The sequence below is a fragment of the Lissotriton vulgaris genome, chromosome 1_2 (assembly GCF_964263255.1).
Source record: "Lissotriton vulgaris chromosome 1_2, aLisVul1.2, whole genome shotgun sequence".
Lineage (NCBI taxonomy): Eukaryota > Metazoa > Chordata > Amphibia > Caudata > Salamandridae > Lissotriton > Lissotriton vulgaris.
In genome coordinates this window covers 362,704,418-362,729,624 of record NC_141686.1, presented here as the reverse complement: position 1 = coordinate 362,729,624, position 25,207 = coordinate 362,704,418, and the positions used below count along the sequence as shown (strand labels likewise).

Sequence of the window (25,207 nt, the reverse complement as noted above, 5' to 3'; positions counted from 1 at the left end):
GAACGCTTTTGTGGTTGGGAGTTGGCTTAGCTGTTGGGAAAGTAGTAGATGGCTGGGGTCGGTTCGATGTTACTGAATTATTGATGGGTTTCAGGATAGCCGTGATTTTATTCTCTAGACCCGAGAGCCTTTCCCCTATGGCGTTGATTTTTTCTGTTAGTGGGGAAATGATGGTTTTAACAAGTTGTTCAATCTGAGTCAGTAGAGGAATCTGGGAATAAGATATTGGTTCATCCAGTTTGACATCAGTCTCCATGGTGATAGGGGGATTGTGAACAGACAGTGCGGGGCTTACAGGTGGTTTATGGAGTTTGGATTGATTCCCTTCGGCATTTTCCTCATCATGCTTTCTTTTGACGGGTAATTGCCGTGAAAGTACTAAGGCTTGTGTGTTGGATTTGTTCAATAAAAAGGAGGATTCCTGTGTACTGCCTTTAGTACTTGTAGTACAGGTGCCTTTGGCGAGAGAGGGTGAATCCACACTGACATACTTTGTTTTGCATAGACTGTTTAGTTCATCCCACAGGGACAGGTTATGCATTCTTGGGGAGATTAGTGGAGGAGATAGCGTACTAGATGGAGAGTAACAAGGACAGTTTATGTCTATCACATGAACAGTAGGCAGTGAGCTTGTGCTAATCGTTTGGTACATTTGCACCACTTGACCTGGGCACCCCTGCGCAGCTGGGCTTGTTTCCCCCTTACAGGGCATGATCAGAGTAGAGATAGTAGTGTTACAGAAAAGTCAAATAAGTGTGTGTACACTGTACCTCCTTTAGCAGAAATGACAAGGGGGAGGCCTGTCCTGTCCCCTTCGGTCCACGGAGGGCCACAGAGGGCCCGCCCTTTGCCCGGGCTTAGCCCGGCGCCGACCCGCGCGCGTCCCGCGGGGCGGGAGGTGCTCCGCGTTCTTGAGGCGCCTCCAGGCGCAGCGGGAGCGTCACGAGCGCGCCAGGACCCGGGGCTGCTGGGAAGTGTAGTTTTCAACTGCCCGACTTGGCCAGGAGAGTCCCTGTCTCACCGTTGCGGTTGCCGTTGCCCTCACGGCTGTAAAGGAGAAGGGATTGCTTGGCCGTTCCCCTCACGGCTCCCCACCGCTGCAGGTATGTTTGGAAATGCCCCCAGGCCCGCTGGGCGCTCCGCGTTCTTGAGGCGCCTCCAGGCGCAGCGGGAGCGTCACGAGCGCGCCAGGACCCGGGGCTGCTGGGAATGCCCCCCTTTACAAGTCAATGCTACCAAAGGTTTGGCCAATAAAGAAAAATTCGGTATCAATTGTCTGCAATATGATGTAATACCCAAGAAAGCACGCACTTCTCTCTGTGTCCTTGGCACGCTCAATTTTGCAATTGCCTGAATTCTTTCTGGGGTCAGTTTCCTTCCCTCCTTCGATAAGAGATGACCTAAGTAGGTCACTTCTTGTCGACAATATTGCAATTTCGAGAGAGACACTTTGTGATGCAAATCAGACAAATGACGCAACAACGACAAGGTGGCTTCTTTACAAATTTCTTCAGTATCTGCAGCGACTAATAAATCGTCAACGTACTGAATAAGGGTAGCGCCATCAGGTAAAACAATCGTATCAAGCTGTGTTCTTAAAGCCTGACTATATATTGATGGACTTTCACAGTAGCCTTGGGGAGCGCGTTTGAACCGGAAGCTTCGACCTCCTAAACAGAAGCCGAAAATATCCCTGCTCTCTTCACCAATCGGGATGCTGAAGAAAGCATTCTTCAAGTCAATCACCGAGAACCAAGTTACGGAAGCTGGAATCATAGTCAATAGGGCAGTGATATCAGGAACAACTGGAAATTGTGGCACAACGATTTTATTCACCTCTCTAAGATCAATCACAAACCTGTAAACAGGTGGCTGAGAGGGGTCAGTGCGCTTCAAAACAGGTAGAACAGGACTATTGCAAACATTACCTCTAGTTTCTTCAATTACATCTTTTTCAATCAGATCATAAATGATCGCTAGCAACGGTTTTTCACCTTCACTAGAGATCTTGTATTGGGGAATGCGTGGCATTTTAACATTGGCTTTCAATGTCACTACATATGGCGGTATTTCCAAAAGACCCACATCATTAGGACCAGTAGCCCAAAGAATATCCGGAAGTAAAGACAATTCTGTCGGAAGTTTATCCTTCGACAAACACATCGGGGAGACCACTTTCTTACCCAGTGTAAGTTGTACTCCCGAAGGAGAACAATACAATGTCGCATACAATCTCTTCAACAGATCCAATCCTAACAAATTCTCACCACAACCTGTCGTCAGAATAAGGGGTGCTTCGAATTCACAAGGTCCAACAGAAAGGGACATAGGACTAGAGATCGGGTTTCGAACCGGGGCGCCAGAAAAACCTATTGAAACATTCGTCTCGCCAGACAAAGGTGCGCCAGGGAGTTTAGAGTGCATAATAGAACTCTTTGTAGCACCAGTATCCAACAGAAAAGGCTCTGACACACCTGATGTAATTACCTCAACATAAGGTCCACTCTGATCTAATGGAACTGAAACAACTCCCTCTCTTTGTCTAAGGCTGTCCTAGCAATCATCACCTTCCATGTTCTCAACCTCTGCATAGTAGTCATCAGCATAGTATTGACTCGTCCTACCGGACACGTTATTCTGCTGATCAAAACTATTCATTGAATTTTGAGGCGGAAAGGGACGCGCGTTCTGGGGGAAATTTCCACGTCCTCTACCTCTGGGAGCTTGTTGAACACCTCGACCTCTTGCACCAGAAGCACCATTCATACCCTGTAACAAAATAGGGCAACTATACTTGAAATGACCCTCTTCCTTACAATATGAACATTGATTGGGGCCTACCAGAGCACGTTGTTGAGGATACTCAAACCTTTGCGAGTTCCTCTGAAACTGCTAAGGTTGCTGATAGTCACGCTGACCACCACGAGGCGGATACGCTTGCTGTAAAAGAACCTTTGTCTTCAATTCTTTAGTTTTCTTGTCTACTCTATCCTTCTCATCTTTATCCCTATTTTCGTAGTACTGTGCAGTAGCCAATATCTGTGCTGAGGAGGAAACTGCCCAAGAACTCTCTGAATCTTTCAATTTCTTACACAGCTCGGGAAGCAAATTGTGCACAAACTTGTCGACGAACAACCGTTGACCACCTTCTGTACTCATATCTTGACCACTGTGGTCGATAAACGTCTCTTCAAACCTACTGAAGAAAGCAGACACGGTTTCATCTTTCTTCTGCTTACACGCAGACAATTTGTCCCAATTCACTCGCATAGCAGGCATCAAAGTCTTCATATAATTAAAAATTCTACCAGGAAGTTCTGCTACTAAAGGCTCAGGTTTAGCACCCCCAATTTGTCTGTCATTCGCAGCGCTAATATTAGTCCATGTGTCACCTAATTCTTGCGCGTGGTCAGTATGGCGAATCAAACCCCACAAAGGCTGCGGAACAACATTTCCAAACAACATGTCTATATCAGCTAGATTCATAATACATGAGTCTGCAGTCTGAGATAATTCCTTATAGTACCCTGCAGGATTTTTACGAGGGTCAGGTAAGGTCTGTTTAAGAGCCAATACTTCGGCTCTTTTCCATGGAACATGTACCCAAACACGCTGAAAATGAGCCGGCACAGCTGGCGGATTATTACCCGCACCAGCAGGTACCGCGTCTCTCCATACCGGAGGAACTTCTCTCATCGAATATTTGTGCGTCTTCTTTATAACCGATGGATCAGGCTCAAATAACGACTGAGAAGGGGGCTCACTCCTAAACGACGACAACGTTGCAACTGCTTTCTCAACATCGGAACCCACAATAGTTCCCTTTGCAAACTCAGACTGTATATTGAACAACTCGCAAGGAGCCTGTCCCACATCATCATCTTCCCATTCCTCACGAAGGAAAGTACACACCTTATCGAAAACATATCTCTGCTTTGGTGCTTCCCATTGATGGAAGACATCCGTAACAGATTCCACATCATATCTTAAAGGACGAGTGGCCCATTTACGCGCCAGGCGGTCCAATATTTCATTTTTCTCGCGAATCAGGCAGTTGGCTACGCAACTGTTTACCCTCCGATTCAGGGGTCGCACTATGCGACCCAAAGAAAGGAGTGAAAAGACTAGTAACAGTGTTTGTCATTCTCTGTCGAACAGAAGGAGAAGTTGACAAGACGGGAGATAGAGCAGACTGAGAAAAGGTCAACGTAGGAGCAGTAGTAGGGGAGGTAGCAAGAACAGGTGGAAAAGTTGCAGGAGTTAAAGGTGGAGCAAGTAGCGGAGCAGGTAGCGAAGTCAGTGGCCCTTGAGAAGGCTGAACCAGAGGAGTAGGGGCCAACTGGAGAGGAGCTGGCGACTGTGGAAGAACTTGAGGCACAACAATTGGGGGTTGCACAACTAAAGGTTGCGGAGGAGCTGTAGCACTTTGCGCATAAGGGGGTGCGAACTCAATAAGTGTGACATTAAAGGATCTTTTTCAAGTTCTTTTGCTGCATCTTGCTGAAGAAGCGGCAAAACTGGGTAGCATTTATCAATCGCCATTTTACGTTGCCTGTGCAATTGTTCACTCACCTGCTCTTCTTCGTTATCTTTAAACTGTGTAGCAGCTTGCATTATCGAGATACCCTTTTCTCTTTTATTCCTCTTCGCTAATTTAATTTCCTTCTGTTTGGCTTCCTTTCGCCATAGGCGGAAAGAGTCAAACATCGCCGGTCGGGCTTTCTTCTTAAAAAGTCTAACCTCTAGATTATATGAAATTTCTGTGTCAAAACTACCATATTGGGGCCCTTTTAGGACACCGTCTTTCCTAGTATATCGGACCCATACTTCATTGTACGTGATAGGACCCACGCCATGCTTCACGTAGAGTTCATAGGTTGGAGTTCCAATTGGAGGAACCGGACATGAGTCCTCCAATCGGGAATCCCTATTACAACCAAGACAAAACAAATTTCCAAGTCTGCTAAAACCAGGCATCTTACGCCACTTCTCTTTGTTTTCTTTTCCTGAGGCTGCCGGGGTGCGTGACCACATCAAAGCCATCAGTTGAGAGAGAAGCGTTCCTGAAAACATCCCAAGGACCTTGAAATGAAGAACCCTAGGAGTTGTCATTGCACCAATCTTCAGGATATCCAGAAGAAATCAGAAAAGAAACTGTTCATTGTAAATAAAAGCCTGGCACCATTGATCCACGAATTCGGCCTAATTGCTTCTTCTTTCGCCCTTCCCTCTCACACCACCGTCGAGCAATCCGGAGTCTCTAGTTCTAATGTGAGGAACGCGGACTGGGAACCTTCGCTGAATCTGTGTGGGCTGCTGCAGCTAAGAGAGAGTTGCCGCTGCTGAGAGCCCGCCTAAATTTGAACCTCCGGAACCTTCTCTGAATCCGTGTGGGTCGCCGCAGCTAAGAGAGCGATGCCGCTGCTGAGAGCCCGCCTGAATTTGAACCTCCGGAACCTTTGCTAAATCTGCGTGGGCCGCTGCAGCTAAGAGAGAGCTGTCGCCGCTGAGAGTCTGCCTGAATATGAACCTTTGGAACCTTCGCTGAATATGTGTGGGCCGCTAACAGAGGGCTGTACCCGCTGAGTGCCCACTGTTGTGTCAGCCTGGTCGATACCATCCTTCATCCTGTGGGCCGCCGTAGCTATGAGAGAGCTGCTGCCGCTGAGTGCCCGCACCTTTGCCAACTTTGTATCACCGTGATTCGTCCTGTGGGCCTCCGTAGCTAAGAGAGAGCTGCTGCCGCTGAGTTCCAGCACCTTTGCCAACTTTGTATCACCGTGATTCGTCCTGTGTGCCGCCGCAGCTAAGAGAGAGCTGCTGCCGCTGAGTGCCCGCACTTTTGCCAGCTTTGCATCATTGGGATCTGTCCTGTGGGCCGCCGCAGCTAAGAGAGCTGCTGCCGCTGAGTGCCCTCACCTTTGCCAACTTTGCATCATCGTGATTTGTCCTGTGGGCCACCGCAGATACGAGAGAGCTGCCGTCGCTGTGTGCCCGCATCTTGCTCACCATTGTCGAGGATTGAGAGAGCTGCTGCCGCTGTGAGCCCACCACGGAGCTGCAAGACGAGAGTCATTGCCACCACCAGCCCGGGCGGCCGCAGCCACGTGATGCTGCCGGTAAGAGCCCACCTGTCCGAGAGTGCCCGAATCATTGTGGGTGCACACTGCGGACCCCTTCAGCCAAGACTTTTGGTCCCTGGGAGTCCGCCTGTCACCGTCTCCGCTTCTTCGAGAAGCTGCGTGCTGTGTCCCCTTTCACTGTCAGGTATCTGGTGCGCAGTGGGTCGCGTAGACCCCGGCCTTGAACTCAGTCAGTGTCACGTCTGGTGAATAAGTTATTGCCTTTTTGAGTCCCTACTGGTTTCTGTGCATTGTAGCTTGTGGCTGCATTTGTCGTGGATACCAGTGTACTGGAAGCTTGTGACTAGGTGCGGTGGTGATGTTGTCGAAGGTGGCCTAGAGGTCCAGTAGGATGATAGTGGCAATTCCTCCCCAGTCAAGGAGGGAGTGGATGTCGTCGATGGCGGCGAGGAGTCCAAGCTCGGTGCTATAATTGCTTTGGAAGCCGGATTGGGAGTTGTTCAGGACATGGTTCGCTTCGATGAACTTGGAGAGTTGGGCGTTGAGGGCCTCTTTGATGACCTTGGCAAGGGATGGGACGAGGGAGACAGGTCTGAGGTACTTTAGGTCTGTCGGGTCGGCAAACGGCTTCCTCAGCAGGGGGGTTGATCTTGGCGTGTTTTCAGGCGGCAGGGAAGGTGGCAGTTTTGATGGCGCAGTTGATGGTGCTGCCGCTGCTCAATAGAAGATGTAATACGGGCAAGGAACCGGTGGGGCTCTGGAATGGATGCTCTTCATGGTCTTGAGTGTGTCATCTGTGGTGAGTGGAGTCCAGTTGAGCATGATATGTTGGGGGTAAGGCTTTGTTGTGTGCGATGGTGGCAGGCATTGTAGCAGGGTCTTGGGTGTCAAAGCTGTCGTAGTTATGTCTGAACGTGTGGTGAAGAATGTGCTGAGTTTGTTGCAGAGGTCTTAGGGAGGGTGGGAAGTCTGTGGTCTCGCTGTTGGGCTTGGCGAACTCCTTGACGATGGCAAAGACTTCTGTGCTGTTGTGTGCGTAGGCATTGATTCTGTCTTTGATGGCCGTTTTCTTTGTGGTTTTAAGGAGAAGGTGGTGTGCGTTGACAGTGGTTTGCTTGGGTTTCTGGGATTTTGTTGTGCCTCTATCTCTTCTCAAGTTGTCTGCTGTTACGTTTGGACTTGTGGAGGGCTGAAGTGAACCAGCTGGCTTTCTTGAAGTTTTGCTTGCCTGGTGTCTTATTTAGGGGTGCTGGTGTGTCGGCTCAGTTGGAGATCCATTGATGACGGTTGTGTGCTGCGGTGTTGGCGTCTGCTGGTGGTGCGGTCATGCTGAGAAAGTTGACGAGAAGTTCTTCGGTGGCCTTGTTTCAGCTACAACAGCGGAGGGGGTGGTGAGGGTGGTGGTGAACGGTGGGATTGGCTAAGTGCACACAGTGCGGGTTGGTCCAGAGGAGTTCGGTGGTGTGGCTGTAGGTAATGTTCCCACTGACGGAGAAGATGAGGTCTAGCGTGTGTCTGGCTGTATGGGTTGATGTAGTGACTAGCTGCTTGAGTCCGATGTTGGCGAGGCTCTGCAGTAGGTAGTCAGTGTTTTGGTCACTGGGGTTGTCCAAATGGAAGTGGAGGTCTCCGAATAGGATGTAATCTGTGGATGCTAGAACTTGGGGTGCGATGAGGTCTACGATGGCTTTGTTGAAGGTCGGGTGGCTGCTGGGGGTCTTGTAGATTAGGGCCCGCCCTTTGCCCGGGCTTTGCCCGGCGCAGCTCCCGCGCGCTCTCGCGACGCGGAGGTCAGTGATGATTTTAAGGCGCCTCTTGGCGCGTCATCCCCCGGCGTCAGCTGCACAGCGCAAGGGCACTTGGGAGATGAAGTCTCTCCGTGCCCCCCGATCTCCCCTCCTCTGCTGTCGCGCTGGTGTTGAAGGAGCGCCGACGGCAGGGAGAGACCGGGCGCTGCGTGGGCGTTGCAGTTTTGGACTTTCCCAGTGGCAGGGACAGTGATTTTCCCCCGGCGCTGACACACTTCTCTAACAGTAGCCCCGTCGTTGAGTCATTCGAGTAAATGGTCAGTTGGTGGGTGTTCTTGAGGATGATGGCTTTGCCTTCTCCTGGTCGGTCGACGCTGTATTTACGGGTGATTTTGTAGCCGCAGGGGATCGCAGTGGTATCACTGATTTTAAGTCCAACTTCTTGCGCCTTCTTGGTGAGCATTATCAATCTAGTATGATTATGAGGTATACCCCCCTTACCCTAAGTAGAGCACTGAGAAATGTAAAGAAATTCTATATTTTTAATCTTGCAAGGAAATGATGGCTTTTTTTAACATGTGTTCCAGAGAGTGTCAGTAGTGGGGAAGTGTGCAGATTCGACATCAGTAAGCATCCTATGTGCCCGTGTAATTCCTGATCTTTATTCAGGCCCTTGACTTCCTCGGTACCAAGCTCTGTATTATATCTTAAATCGATTCTTTTCAATTTCTTCTCTTGATCACCTCCTCTGATATAAGGCCAAGGAAAATGAGCGAGTCTACAATGCTATCGTGGCATTTTACAAAATCTCCAGACGCTGGTGAATTTAAGTCGCGTGTTTGATGCCTCTCATGTGCTCCATCACTTGCCAATGGGGAACATCCAGTTGGCCACATATTGTTTTCTGTGTGTACATTCTTTCACGTATATATACCCAGAAATCTGTGCTACAGGTTATGAATTGATTGCTTTTTCTTCCTGTTATGCAGAATAACCTCCTTTATTTTGACACCAGATTTGCAAGCCATACATTTCCCTCATTTTCTGAAACCTTTTAGGTTAGATGGCCCCTTTCTTTCATTGGACTATCTATATAGCTATGGGCTTGTTTGTCCTTTAAGGATAGGGCTTTACGATACGTAATGGAGGGATGTGAGGTAATATCGTGTCCAATCACCTGATCAGCTTTTAATATTTTCCAATGTTTAGAATTTGTCTTGCTGCTGTGTACCTCGTATTGTTTGTAGTCATGAACCTTACTGTACTATCAGGTCCCTCCTTTGGTGTCTCTGATTTGAAAGTAGTTTATTCATGTTGTGGGTTCTCATTTATAGATTTAATTCTGATCCCCTGAGTGAATTTTAGGTTGAGATCAGTTTCTGTCTCTGGATTAATCTTTTAGACATTTCCCTACTTCCGTCCCACAGCAGGGAAAGGTCATCTATATCCCCGATCCAAATCAGCGTATGGTTTGTCATGTTTTCATTTTGTGATGTCCAGACCACCCGTTATGTGCCCGGTCTAGGCCCATATAGCAAAGTGGCTCATTTCATATATTGTCCTATTTTTTACAGTAACATTTCTGCTGTGACCTTTTGCACATATTTGCATGCAAGACAATGTTGAATTACTTTCTCTGAGACTACTTTGTTTACACATCTAGCTTTGCTCAACATTACCACGATGCCTGGAACACCACGTACAAGGCCTTGTGACGCACTATGTACAAATGTCATCTCTATCTTCATCCACAGGGTGACAGGGCTATCTACATATCTAGTCCATAGACTAATCTATATGTACATCACAAAGATGGTTACTATTATAAATAATGAGCATCCCAATCGATTAGTAGAGGAGGCACTACAGCTGACACCCAGGGTCCGTGCAGGCTGAAACTTCACCATGCAGCGGGCTGGCATCTCCGTGAGGGGGAGTTCAGTTTGTAACCAATACGGGACCTGCATTCTTTCCTGTCAGGTAATGGGGTGGGATCGTCCCTTAGTGGGGATTCTTGGCTTCACACCCACACACACTCTAGGTACACGCAGAGTAGGGAGTGCATAGTAGCAGTACGCCTGATTACTGCCTTGCTTATATGCCTGCATATATACACTGTTTTAGCACCATGATAGAACTATATCTACTATTTACGTGCTTGTAATCACTTTCAGCTGCTTTGGTCTACTGATTATTGCAGCTTATGTATTCTATACAAGAATAACGTTGGTTCAATAAATATATTGAAAACGTCCCACTGTGTATTCTTTGTATATTTCTTTGAGAGCAAGTAAGCTTGAGTGACTGAGCAAAAGGTTCTGTTCTGTTTCCACGATCCCTGAGTGGTCAGGGTTGTCATGTTCAGGGGTTGCCAGAAACCATTGGCTTCCTGGTAAGGTTAGGGAGTCTTATGGTGGCACTGTGAGCTAGCTGGTCTCTAGGCCAACTCATCCTGCGGAGGTGCCCGGAGCCAGTCTAATAATAATAATAATAATAATAATAAAGATATTTGTAAAGTGCTATGGCTGCGCCATCTCGGCGTGTCCCCGCGCTGCCAGAGCAATACTAGCCAGGCACTTTGACTGACCCACATCAGAGACCAGCATCGAACTCACCTTTGGAACAGGTGAGTTTTTAACATACACCGAAACTTAGTTTCCGATTGTTGGAGGCGAAGACTGAGCGGGAGTTTATTCCAGCTTGTGGCGGCCATCACTCTAAAAGAGCGACCTCCCATTTTAGCCCTCTTAAAACGGTGGGTCACCAACATACCCATTCCGCAAGACCGCAGCGCTCTCCTCGGCTCATACCTAGTGATCAAATCAGTAAGGTATGGGGGAGCCTTCTGCCATAGGATAGGGTGACGTGTCAGGAGGGCCTTAAACAGTATCCTTTCCTTTACTGGAAGCCAGTGGAGGGTCGCCAATGCGACTCTGGATGTCACTCTCTTAGGTAGTCTAAGCACTAGACGTGCCACTGCGTTTTGTAATACCTGAAGCCGACCTATACTTTTGCTGGAAACTCCTAAGAGGAGGACATTCCCGTAATCAAGCCGGGATGTAACCAGGGCCTGGGTCATCGTGCGTCTAGCCTCCAAGGGGAGCAGGTCCAAGGTTTTATTCAGGATCTTAAGCACCCCAAAACACTTCCCCACCAACCACCCAATATGTGCCTCATAGGAAAGTGTGGGATCTACCCAAATCCCAAGGTTTTTCGCTTCCGTACACTGGGTAGGCACTGTACCCAGACAGCTTGGCCACCAGTCGCACGTCCATTTGAGTTGATCACCACCGACCACCAGCACCTCCGTCTTTGAGCCGTTCAGCTTTAGACAGTGGTTATCCATCCACACTGCTAAGGCCTGCATACATGCTCTAAAGTTGTCGGCTCCACCTGACGGTGCCTGGGAGAGGGTGAGCAGCAGTTGAGTATCGTCGGCGTAGGATACTATCTCTACACCAAACGATTGAACCACAGCTGCTAAGGGGGCCATGTATAAGTTAAATAAGGTAGGGTTCAAGGCCGAGCCCTGCGGCACCCCCTGTTCCAGTGCCATTTCCACAGATTGAAACGGGCCTCTCTGGACCTGGAAACTTCTGCCAGTCAGGAAGGATTTTAACCAGCTGAGCGCCTGACCCGTCACACCTCCCCTGTTCAGACACTGTAGCAAGGTGATATGTGCTACAGTGTCGAACGCTGCACTTAGGTCAAGCATGACCAGTGCCATGGTGTGACCTGCGTCAGCGCCCTGCCGTAGCGTCTCTGTGGCACGCAGTAAGGCAGTTTCGGTCGAATATCCTGCCCGAAACCCCGACTGGGAAGGATGAAGGAGTTTGGCCTCCTCAACAAACGCCATCAATTGTGAGTTCACTATTTTTTCAGCTACCTTCGCGGTATATGGCAGCAAGGAAATCTGTCTCAGATTGTCTAAAACAGCAAGGCTTATGTTGGCCTTTTTCCTTATCGGTAGAACGATAGCCTTCTGTGGTATCTTCCACCTTGACCTCTGCCCTTCACGCACCCTGGAACACTCCGTAGTGACATCACTTAGAATGTCACTGCTGCGAAGGTTCCAGGGTGAGCGCCGTGGTTAGAACGGTGACCTGAGGCGCCGCGATCGGACTGGCGACCAGTGGCTGGTGTCGTGTGCAGTGACTATCTTATGATACTGTACATAATAAACTCTTGGATATCACCATCGTCTCCCTTTGCTTTACTACAATGCTACACCTTCTTCCAGCTCAGCGGAAGGATCTGGGTGCTAAATGAAGTTAAGGACATGGCGAATGTATGGTTCTAAAACCTCTAAGCTCTCTCCCACCACTCTAGGGGGGGCTGGATCACGAGGAGATCCTGACTTCACCCTAAGGCATGTTCTTACAAGCTCCTTAGATTTAGGTACTGTGAAGCACTCCAGCCTTCTGTCAGAGTCAGCCTCCCTCATTTCTACAAAGGCCTCCCCACTTGCAGGACAGCTGGAGAAGGAGCTATAAATTTTACGCACCTTACTAGCAAAGAATTCTGCCACTCTGTTACATTCCATGATAGAGTCCGACTCAGGCGCATTGGAGCTGGAAACCGCTGAGATCTCCTTTATAAATTTTAAAAAGCTCTCACTGATTCTAGTTTTGTAATGAAGGGCCTTTGCTTCTCTCACCTTTCTTTGATAGCCCCTCTGGGCAAATCTATACTCATTATTTTTAAGAGTGTCAAAGTCCCTCCGCCAGCTTCTTTCCAGCTTCTTACACTCCGACCTGAGTGACTGCAGGTCTGACGTATACCATGGGGCAGATTTTCTAGCTCTCTTCCCTTGCTTAGCGGTATACAATGGCGCTACTGCATTCAGGGTTTCAAGGATACGGGCTTCCAGATTTAAATTGGAGCTTTCACTATCCGCTCCTCCCGGCATCCCCCAATGCGTAGCTTCTCATTAAATATAGACTGGGAGAAGTTCTTCCACTTTCGGTGGGGATAGCTGTTATCACCCCCCCCTCAGGATATCTTCAGCCTCAGTGATACAGATATCAAAATGAACCAGAAAGTGGTCAGTCCAAGGGAGCGGACTTGGGGCTCTCATCATTATACCATCCCAGCTGGCAAACACTGGATCCAATAAATGGCCATGCGTATGGGTGTGGGTGTGATTTAGCAGCTCTAAATAGTTATCCTGTAATTCCAGTTTAATCTCTACAGCCTCTTTCAGTCGTGCATCCTCAAAGTGAATATTCATATCTCCCAGTAGCATAAACTTACTACGCCAAAGCGCCATATGTGCTACACATTCTTGCAGACTTTGTCTAAAATTGCCTAAACTCCCCGGTGGTCTGTAAAGAAGGATACCCGATATATGACCCTGAGGGCCAATTTGTAGTCCAAACCTGCCGGCCTCACAATTCTCTATCCCTAGAGATTCAAAAGAGCACACAAGAGGCACTTTAGTGATCACTGCAATCCCCCCACCTCTTCCTGAGGGTCTATCCACCCTGGCCATGCTATAACCCGGCGGTAATGCCTCAATGACCTCAGGGTCTGAGTCCGCCCCCAACCACGTTCCTGTCAGGAAGAGTATGTCCAACTTCTCCTCTAAAAGAAGATCCCAAATTTGCAAACCATGTTTAGGGAGTGATCTGCAATTCAGTAGGGCCCCGTGGAAACTACTTACCCCTGCCTTACATGCTAGCTCTCTCTTAGCTTTAAAGGAACAATGGGGGCACTTGGTGGACGAGATTACCTACAAAGTGTGCCTGCAACAATCCGCAACCGCTGGACGTAATTCCCACAGCTAGCGTCCGTCATAGACTATAGGGACCGCGGAGGATTGAGCAGGGGGTAGGGCACTGGGCCGTGCCCGGTCGCGGACGGGCGCAGACAGGCTTAACTTTGGCGCGCCATCGTCACGCCCGCTGCTCTCGTCCGCTGCGCGGCCGGATGCACATTGGTATATGTGAGCCGTGCCCCGGAAGTGAAGCTGTAGGTGGGAGGAGTTGCGTCCCTCCGCTCTAGCAGCAGTCTAGGCACCTCATCCAAAGTTTATTTTGTCCAACAAACGCGCAGGTCCTTCGGATTAGTGGGAACTACACGACACACCTGTTCCTTCCACCATACCACAACTACATTTGCATAGTTGGGAGAGAAGGTGCCCGTTGCTGTTCCTGAGATTTATCTGTAATACCTATAGTTAAATATGAAAATATTGTTATTTAGGCAAAAGTCATGGTCCTAAGCATCCATGTATAGTCATATGGAGATATTGGTCTATTGCAAAAAGCGTGTTCATAGGCTCGTAGACCTTGCGTGTGTTGTATGCATAATTAGCAAGATCACATCCTAGGTAATTGTCAAATATTATTGTCTCCTGTGTATATCTTTTGTGGTGGGAAATTCTCTCCATCTATACAATATGATGGGAGGCTCTCCACAAGAATCAGCAATAAATGGTTTTAGTTTATTGCTGTGTTTTCCAGTAAGCGATTGTTGGAGGGCGCTAAACGCCCCCCTTGTTCTTGCATACATTTGTTAGAAGGTAAAAGCATGGTACAGTAGAGGGTAGTGTTTTACACAAATGAAAATGTTGCCATTCCCTTTTCACAACAATCCGAATTTAATAATTATTGAAAAGCCTTTAGTTCATAATTGCAAACAATCATTAAAACCACATTCTTGCCCCTTATCGGATGACATTGGTACTTATGTTGTCATTACGTAATGTGTTAATGGCCTCCCTTTGTCCGTTACTCAAGTTGGATCTGATTCTTCCCTTCTTGCGTTGACTGGTGAACAATTTATTTGAACAAGTCTTTGGCGACCAAGTCACTAAAGACATCCAGATTATCATGAGGCAAGTTGGAGTTATATGCAGCTTGCTTTTTGAAGCGAGTTAGGCTTCCCCGATCTATCTGTGCCCTCTTTCCGAGCAACGCTTCCCGCTCTTTCGTTGCATATATATTTCCATCATCCAGACCAGCCAATGTCATGAAGTATCAGCGTCTCTTGAACACAAGTCATGTTTTCTGAATTGGGCTCCTCTATTCTCATGTTCATTGGCTTGGGTCTGATTTTATGTTGAAATCTTATAAATGGAAATATGTCAATTCTACATGAACTGTAATCTAAGTCCCTACTGGGGCAGAAATATAAGCCAAGGTTCTGGATATTTAATTCATCCATTGTCAGTTAATGTTGTGATGAGTTAATAATGGAGATTTAATTCATATCTCGCCTTGCTCTATCACCTTTCTCTTCCTAAGGGGTGAGTTATCTTTTTGTCTTCCATTTGCTCTTTCCTGTCTTTCTCTTCCTCTGTTTGTGCCTCTTGCTTTTGTTTTTCCTTTTTTATAATATTCCATTGTCCGTCCTTGTCTCAGTAACCCGTACTCAGTGAAAAAAGGGGCAAGTAGTTTTTTTTTCTAGGTAGTTGCTAGCAGAGTCGTCTGAGTCACCTTCTGAGCTTGATTCCTCGTCTTTGTGTCAATGTAATTTTGACCGCTCTCCTTACTTATTCGTATCATCTTACAAAGTTTAAGACTCTTCCAGGACAGTAGTCTTGCTTTTCCCTTTTGAATTTCCTCTTTTGTAGCTTTTACCTCTTTCTTATCACTTGCTCATCATTCTCGTTGTCCTTAAGTTCAGCTCTTATATTCAAGGGCAACAAATGTCAGGTTGGAGAACTCCATCAGACTGCAGACTTAGAACTGTAACAAAACAACAAGTTAGCAGGCCTTTTCCATCTATGAACTCATGATCTGGAACAACATCCCTGTATCCATCAGGACCGCCCGACATTGCTCCCGTGTAGGAAAGAGTTGAGGACTCCCTTCTTTAAAAATAATTTATGCTCATCCTTGGCTCTAGCTTTAGTCTAAGTTTGCAGTATAGAAATAACATATAGATACATACATAAAGAAGCTGGCCTAGCCTACACTAACGTTTGAATACTTTAAAAAAAAACTCTTGTGAAAATGTTCATGGGAGAGTTGAGAATGGTTATCCCACCAGAGCACCCCTGACATCCAGTTAAGATTTTAATGTTGTCTTATGAGTAACAAGTCCACCTTTTAAGCCACTACATGACTGCAAGCCTTAATGGGGATAGTTGTCCACCTAGTAGTAGTCACTTCCTCAAACAGTTAGCAAACGGCACGCCCCATAAGTAGATGAACAGTTCCTGCAAGTTTACAAAGACAAAGTTGAATATGCATCCAGTGTTAAACATGCACTCATGCTCTACATTATCAGAATTGAAAAGGTATGAAAAATAAGACTGGTTTTTGCACCGGCACAATTTGGCATATGGTTTTCTACTCGTGCGGAGACATGGGGTGGGCGAAATTTGCGTAGTCGTGTTACGCAAAGCTCAGCGAAAAAAATCTCCGTGAGCACGCAGAATTCTGCGAAAACACAGAATTGCTTCTACTTCCCGTACACAATGCTTTTTTCCTGTTCGCGAACACTGTTTGCGTGCTCGGGGGGAAATATCTTGCAAACACACATTTTGAAAGTGTGAACAAGCAAAAAATTCTGCTAAGTTGCGGATCGCGGAAGTTTTGACAATTCGACAACTGCCGCAAGTGGAACTGAATTTACCGCCCAGGCCTAGCGGAGACACCACATAGAAATACCACAGGCTGAGTCCACGTGTGATAAAGATGCATCCATGGCTTTTCTACCCAACATAGCTCTAGTAAATATTTGTAAAGCAGAAACATGTGGTTCTGTGCATCCTTTCATAAAATATTTCTCTGGTGACATCAATGCAAGGAAGATACCCAGAAGTGTTTAATTGTTCTAAGCATATTAGTAACTCAATTAGGTATTCTTTCATTTCAATCAATCAATCAGCGGTTTATAGAGTGCGCTACTCACCCGCAAGGTCCGTGGAGGAGAGGTTCCTCTTGGGTACGTGGAAACATATTCGGTTGTTGAGGTATGTGGGTCTGATGTTGTTGAGGGATTTGTAGGTGTGGGTGAGGAGTTTGAAGGTGATCCTCTTCTCGACGGGGAGCAAGTGGACTCTTCGTAGGTGTTGGGTCATATGTTTGTGGCGTGGATTCTCTAGAATGAGCCTGGCTGCGGCATTCTGGACCTTACCGATTCTTTTAAGTTATTGCACAACCTGTGATGTGCCACGGCTTGCTGCAAATGGAAAATGTTACTCACTTGCAAATACTGTCAGCTTGTCATGTTGCAGGCTCACATGCATCACCCACTTGCTGTATGGTTGGAAAGTATATAGGTTGCTCAGATTAAGCAGTTTATTTTTTTAATTTTACACATATAAGCAGTCGTACTCCGATGGAGAAAACAACACAATGATTTAAGTTGGAGTCTGCTCGCTGATGCATTATGCCTTTCTGGTATGGGATTACGAGTCGTTCTCCAGATCAAAACTCAATCTTAAATTAATTATTTTTAGTAGTCAGAACCCAACCCATGAGAGAGCACCACATGTGAACTGTAGAACTACAAGCAGCAAATGATTGTTTACAGGTAGTAACATTTTCCTTCCTTCCTAGATATTACTGTCCACCTTTCTCATATTATAACCGTGCATTTCTTTCAAGTAATATTTCCCATGTATAATTCTCAGTGTTCATTTCATTCTGCAGCACAGCAGTCGACGACAGAAAGTATGAATGGGAAAGAGAAACGTAAAGCTTCTGGAGGACGGAAGAATTTTGCTTATAAAATGAATGAAAGAAAACACCAAGGAATACACAGGACGGAGAATTGTAACAATAAAACACTACTTACAAGGCAGAAAAGAATAGGCACCGGCCTAAGAGCTTATGCCTGTGCTGAGTGTAAGAAAACATTTACTGGAAAGACGCATCTTTTACTGCACAAACAAACACACAAAGATCGGTATCCCTACACTGAGCATGAAATGAGGTTTGCGGATAAGGCAACACATGAAAAAACTCACAAAGGAGAGCGGCCCTTTCACTGCAATATCTGTGAGAAAAGCTTTACTCAGAAGGGAAATCTTCTAAAACATCAAAGAACTCACACAGGAGAGAGACCTTATCACTGCACTGTGTGTGAGAAGAGGTTTTCTCGAAAGGGGACCCTTGTACGACATCAAAGCTTACACACAGGAGAGAGGCCTTATCACTGCAATGTGTGCTCCAAAAGGTTTTCTTGGAAGGCGAGCCTTGTACAGCATCAAAGCGTACACACAGGAGAGAGGCCTTATCACTGCACTGTGTGTTCCAAAAGGTTTTCTCGGAAGGCAAGCCTTGTACAGCATCAAAGCGTACACACAGGAGAGAGGCCTTATCACTGCACTGTGTGTTCCAAGGGCTTTACTCTCAACGCAGACCTTGTACGGCATCAAAGCATACACACAGGAGAGAAGCCTTATCTCTGCACTGTGTGTTCCAAGAGGTTTTCTCGGAAGGAGACCCTTGTACGGCATCAAAGCGTACACACAGGAGAGAAGCCATATCACTGCACTGTGTGTTCCAAGCGCTTTTCTCATAAGGCAAACCTTGTACTGCATCAAAGAACTCACACAGGAGAGAAGCCTTATCACTGCACTGTGTGTTCCAAGAGGTTTTCTCGGAAGGAGACCCTTGTACAGCATCAAATCGTACACACAGAGCAGAGGCTTTATCACTGCACTGTGTGTTCCAAAAGGTTTTCTCGGAAGGCGAGCCTTGTACAGCATCAAAGCATACACACAGGAGAGAGGCCTTATCACTGCACTGTGTGTTCCAAGGGCTTTACTCTCAAGGCAGCCCTTGTAAGCCATCAAAGCGTACACACAGGAGAGAGGCCTTATCACTGCACTGTGTGTTCCAAGAGATTTTCTCAGAAGGGGACCCTTGTACGCCATCAAGTCACACACACAGGACAGAAGCTTTATCACTGCACTGTGTGTAGCAAGAGCTTTGATCTTAAGGCAAGCCTTGTACGCCATCAAAGAACACACAGGCGACGGCCATGACGCCGTACAGGATATGGAAACTGCTGTAAACAAAAGGTGGTGCTCAGCAGCATCAAGTAACACAAGATGGAAGCCTTCTCAAAGCACTGCCAAAAAACCTTCATTTAAAAAAGAAATCTGATCTTTTACATCATCTAAGAATCTACAGCTAAAGTTAGACCTCTTCTGACATCAAACAATCCTTCCGGACTGAAATCCTCCCTTTCCTCTGAAGTCAGAAGAGCTTTGAGTTAAAGGACACACTCTAACGTTCGCAGCGTCTCCAAACAGAATGTAGCTTCTTCAACGTCACTAACGTCCCTTCACCAAGCAACGAACTTCTCAGAGGCTGCTTCACTGCGAATTAAACCTGTCAGACTCTCATGAAATGTGTGCAGTGTTGAGGACGTGTTACCAAGTGTGGATCATAAACTATCCTGATAGACATAACTTCTGGGATTCAACAAAAAAATATTGAAAGACCTGAGCACATAGGAAAAAGAAACTAGGAGAAGAAATGGGAATCAATAACCACTTGAGGACAAAAAATATAAACTCCTTCCATCAAAAAAGCAGGAACATCTACTCCCTGTCAGTATCTTCAGACCGGCTGTGTAAATATTCTGTACAACCCATCCAGGCTGAGAGATCAAAAGAGGATTCGTGGCTGTCCAGATTCTAACAACTTACAAAGGTGGCACCAACCATATCATTCTGCAGTTTCAACAGCCGAGACCGTTACACAATTCATAATGTTTTGAGATGGTTTATTCTGGTGAGAATTCCTTTTTTTTTTTTTAATGATAATCAGTTTTATTATCATTTTGAGAAGAAAAAAAAAAAGACAGCATACATCTTACACAGTAAAGCCAATTCCATCTCCAACAGACAGTAAAAAAAAAACACTGTTAGGGTAGGAGTATTTATGCAAGCCACCCCAGCTGGAAAGCAGCATCCCGTTACGTGGGACAGCCAAAGCTGGCAATTTAAAAGAGTAGGTTCAGCCATTTGCCCCAAACCCTATGGAACCTCGCGGGACAACCATGTTCCTCCTGGGCCACGCACCCATCCACTCCCTGTTGCACTTTCGCAGGGTAGTGGGGTTGGGCTGGGCCCAGGCCGCTGCAATATCTCATTTAGCCACAGCGACCGCCGTACCCAGAAAATGTTTGTCCGCTCTTGAGCCATCCAAACCTTCAAATACACCCAGGAGAAGATGTAAGGGATCGTGTGGAACCTGGCGACCTAAGGTCTGTGTGAGCTCAGATTCCACCTCGGACCAGAATGGGTCAAGGCCAGGGCAAAGCAAACCATATGGTCGAAGTCGGCCGGAGTTTGCCTGCTATTCTGGTGAGAATTAAATTCCCCAAAACTAACTTTCACATGCATTAAAAAACAAAGCAGATTAGCTAATGAAGACCCTGTGAAGAGTATTGCATCTCATTCTGTGATGTGTTTTGTGAGGTCAGTTGTTGTCCTGTTCTAGTGTGAGGGGGAGATTGACAACTAGACAAAGGACACTGTCGCAGGGAGCTGTTTGCCAAGAATGTCTTATTTTATGCAATAAAACTTTGCTAATAAACCAATCTGCCTGCCTGTTCCATGTGGCGATGAGACGGGAGATACTTCAAACTCATCAGTACGTTCAGAGTGTCGTTTTCTATCTTTGTGATTAGTCTGTCACGGAAGAGGGTGGGGAGGAACTAACATCCCCCCCCCTGCAGCCCTTCCACCACCAGCCCCTCAGATGTGAGGCGTTCCAGGGTGTAGTTTGCGCCATCACTTTGTTTATTAGAGTAGTGCAAGCGTTACAAGTACAATTTGCACTGTTGATGTTTCAGACGACAACCTTTGAAGTTTAATAGTGTAATTGCATTGGGAACCCCTTTGTCCCTTGGCCCTTTTCCTTCACTGAGCGTATTGATTGGCTTAAAATAGTCTGATGACTCTGGACCCTGTGCCATCTGTGAGCGCACAAGGCGTGCCTCTAAACTATTATATCGAAGCAACAGCACTAGTGTATGGAGTCGTGAATCATCCTGGTGAACATTGTGTGTCCCCTTCAAGATCCACCCGTAGTCATCAGTGACCATGAAGCAAGGGGCAGACAGATGCCTGGTGCGAGGCTGCTCTGGGGTCACTCAGACACCAGTGCCCATGTCGCCACCCCTATCCCAGACAGTGTTTAACATCTACGTCTCTCCTTGGGCCAGACTTATCAGGAGGCATGGATTTGCCCTGGTCTCATATGCTGATGATTCTCAGCTTGTTATCTTTAATCAGCCTGAGGCCACAGACGCCAGGTTTCATGCTTGTCTCACTGAGATCATGACCTGGATGAACCATAGCTTCCTGAAAATGAACACTGACAAAACGGAGGTGATAGAGTTTGGCCCTGGCCGGTGCCTGTGGAATGACTCCTAATGGCCGGTTGAGGCCGGGGAATGCCCGTGTCCTGTCCCCAAGGTAGGGAACCTCGGAGTCATCTTCGATGACCAGTTTAATTTTTCTGCCCAGGTAAACAGTCTCACTTCCTCCTGCTTCTTTTTACTAAAAACCTTGAGAAAAATCTTCCCTTTTCTCTCACAAAAATTGCAAAAGACGCTGGTGGTGGCGCTCTTCCTGTCTAAACTGGACTGTTGCAATGCCCTTTTTTGGGCATTGATAAGACCCAGCTGAGAAAACTGCAGTCTCTACAGAACACTGCAGCAAGATTACTTCTAAACATTCCTAAAGGACAATCAACCTCGGCAGGAATTAAGTCACTGCACTGGCTTACCATCCAGCAGCGGGTGGAATTTAAGGCCTTATTCCTGGTGCACAAAGCCCTTTATGGTGGCGGTGCTGAGGATCTCCAAAAAATGTTCCTACATTATACCCCCCAAGTGCCCTTAGATCTGCTAATTTGGGCCTTATCCAGATTGCTAAGATCAGACGAGCAAGATGGGATGGCAGGACTTTATCAAGTTGTGCATCAAAGTTACGGAACAAAACGCCTATGGCCATGACATTTCAATCTAATCAGCAGGTCTTTAGGAAGAACTTGAAAACATGGCTGTTCACTTCCACATAGTCCCCCGGTAACACAGGCCATACTTCCCTTCTACATACACTAGCGCCAAGACGCCACGGCAATCGAGCGCTCTATGAACATATATCGTATCCTATCCTATTTGGGTGAGTGCTCGGAGCTTGCTGTGGCTGGTAGCAAGCCCTGGATCTGCAGTGACGTGTGGATCTCTAGGAATGAACTAAGTCGCAATGGTGGCATGTATGTGTGTGCAATGATGAGACGCCCTGGGTGTAAGTGAATGATGAGACTAGGAATTGGCGGCCTCAGCTGAAGCTGTGATACTGGATTATTGTCAAGAGCAAGCCAGCGGGTCACAAGATTGTTACAGCTGCGTTGGCACATTTACGGCATATCAGCCAGACATAAAGCTTTATTCGGCTTACACAGGCTCTAAAAGTACAAGTTACTAGCATACTAGACTCAAAATTCATCTACTAAAACACAGTGATTTTTTGGCGCCAGATGTTTGTCCCGCGCAGTAAAATCAGTGTGAACGGCACCACGCACAGTGCAAGAGGGAACTGCATCTTTCCGCCGCTTGAGTAGAAGTTTTACTAGAACGGCAGCTTCCTCAACGTGAATGGAAGGTTTCTCGACATGAGTGTGAGTTCCCATCCCCGGGCAGCCGCGTTGAGAAATCTGGCTGGGAGATGGTCTAGTGCTGGATTTTCCTTGCTCACGCTCTTCAATTTAACGTTGGTGAGCACAAGCAAGGAAATGTTTTTCTGAACTCCGAGTGCTCTGCGGAGTGCGGAAAACTCCACAAAGTCTACGAACGGAGCGGAGTTCACCGCCCAGACCTAATGTTTATGTATCTGTATATAAGTGTTGAGAGAAATTTTTATTGAGCTATCACATCAAGAATTGTAAATGTTATTAAGCACATATTGGTGAGAATAATGCTTCTTTTTCTATTACTGAATTTGCACAGCAACCAATCAACAGTACACTTAAAAACTACATTCCCCATGATGTCAGTAACCACAGTCCACAAATCACTGCCCATTATGCTCCGGTATGGCCAGCACCATCTTACTGCCTCGTATTTGAGTATGCTCAGTTTCAAACAGTTCAACCACAATATCCCGGTCCTAGATGGGATTACCTTCCTTGTCTAACCTGAACACTGCAATAGTTGTATAAACGTCACTCAGCGGAAGAGCTGTAAAGCTCCATCTTGAAGGCTGTTACCTCGTCTTGTATCCAGGTGTCTTGTGACAACATGTCCCAGTTGTTAAAGAAATATGTCACGTTTCCCCCCGCCCAAATGTTATTTGACATGGAATGATCTATACCCTAAAAATAAGCATGGAGGGAGGTCTCGCTCTGGGCGGTCCCCCCTTAATTGAATTACTGTAGTCCTTCTCAGTGGTAAGGGCATCAGGGGCTGAGTACAGCTACTCTCTGTAGACACATAGTTTTACTCTTGCTGGTGCAAACTCTGGCCTAATTTCCAAGAGGCCTGCCCAGCTGGAGCTCGTGTGGCGCCGGCCTCTGAATCATATCTACAAGGCGACGCAAAAGGCTTCATAGATATGGAGTGAGGCTAGGCAGCGCAAAGAGCTGCGTCGGCTTACTCTGCATCAAGGAGGCATTCCATGGGTGTTGCTCTGGGTTCTCCCACGAAACACCCATTTATTTTGACACCGCCCCAGATTTAGACACTCAGGCAAACCTGGGGCAATGCCAAAACCTTACACCTCCCCAAAGCAGGCATAACGAGGAGAAATGTTTTCATTTCTCCTCTTTTATTCCTCTTTCCCTGTTCTTCAGCAGACATAGACCCCAGTGCACCATGGTGCAAGGGTGTCTGTGTTGGTGCTCGGCTGCATAATGTGTGCCTGAACGGCCAGTAATGCACTGTGTCCTGTACGGTGCATTCCGGCTCTTTTGATTGGTGCAGAGCAGGGCAACAAAAAAGACTTGCAATGCTGCTGTATGCCAATCCTTGGTAAATGAGGCCCTCAGTGTTCCCCGATCAGTGTATGAGGTGGTATTGAACGTGTCTTGTGGATCTAATTATCACAGCTCTGCCATCGGCTTATCGCTCGTGCAAAGCGGAGTGGGCACACTGGGGCACGTGCATCAAAGCAGGCAGTAGAGGGTGCGCTCCTCCGATCAGAGAGGGCACACTGGGGCGCGCGCATCAAAGCAGGCAGTAGAGGGTACGCTCCTCCAATCAGAGAGGGCACACTGGGGCGTGCGCATCAAAGCAGGCAGTAGAAGACTGCGCTCCTCCGATCAGAGAGGGCACACGGGGGCGCGTGCATCAAAGCAGGCAGTAGAAGACTGCGCTCCTCCGATCAGAGAGGGCACACTGAGGCGCGTGCATCAAAGCAGGCAGTAGAGGGTACGCTCCTCCGATCAGAGAGGGCACATTGGGGCGCGCGCATCAAAGCAGGCAGTAGAGGGTACGCTCCTCCGATCAGAGAAGGCACACTGGGGCGCGCGCATCAAAGCAGACAGTAGAGGGTACGCTCCTCCGATCAGAGAGGGCACACTGGGGCGTGCGCATCAAAGCAGGCAGTAGAGGGTACGCTCCTCCGATCAGAGAGGGCACACTGGGGTGCGCGCATCAAAGCAGGCAGTAGAAGACTGCGCTCCTCCGATCAGAGAGGGCACACTGGGGCGCGCGCATCAAAGCAGGCAGTAGAAGACTGCGCTCCTCCGATCAGAGAGGGCACACTGGGGCGCGCGCATCAAAGCAGGCAGTAGAAGGCTGCGCTCCTCCGATCAGAGAGGGCACACTGGGGCGCGCGCATCAAAGCAGGCAATAGAGGGTACGCTCCTCCGATCTGAGAGGGCACACTGGGGCGCGCGCATCAAAGCAGGCAGTAGAGGGTACGCTCCTCCGATCAGAGAGGGCACACTGGGGCGCGTGCATCAAAGCAGGCAGTAGAGGGTACGCTCCTCCGATCAGAGAGGGCACACTGGGGCGCGCGCATCAAAGCAGGCAGTAGAGGGTACGCTCCTCCGATCAGAGAGGGCACACTGGGGCGCGCGCATCAAAGCAGGCAGTAGAAGACTGCGCTCCTCCGATCAGAGAGGGCACACTGGGGCGTGCGCATCAAAGCAGGCAGTAGAGGGTACGCTCCTCCGATCAGAGAGGGCACACTGGGGCGCGCGCATCAAAGCAGGCAGTAGAGGGTACGCTCCTCCGATCAGAGAGGGTGCACTGGGGCGCGCGCATCAAAGCAGGCAGTAGAGGGTACGCTCCTCCGATCAGAGAGGGCACACTGGGGCGCGTGCATCAAAGCAGGCAGTAGAAGACTGCGCTCCTCCGATGAGAGAGGGCACACTAGGGCGCGCGCATCAAAGCAGGCAGTAGAGGGTACGCTCCTCCGATCAGAGAGGGCACACTGGAGCGCGCGCATCAAAG

General features: G+C 47.8%; 1 protein-coding gene across 1 annotated transcript in view; it reads left to right on the top strand.

The window, feature by feature from the left end:
• LOC147736873 (uncharacterized) overlaps positions 1-20,333 on the top strand; it is a 46,796-nt gene extending 26,463 nt beyond the window's left edge. Inside the window, exon 3 of the mRNA XM_086953550.1 lies at positions 17,437-20,333. Coding sequence (XP_086809676.1) covers positions 17,437-18,776 — 1,340 coding nt within the window. The 3' untranslated portion in view covers positions 18,777-20,333. The remainder of the gene's footprint in view (positions 1-17,436) is intronic.
• Positions 20,334-25,207: the final 4,874 nt, after the last annotated feature.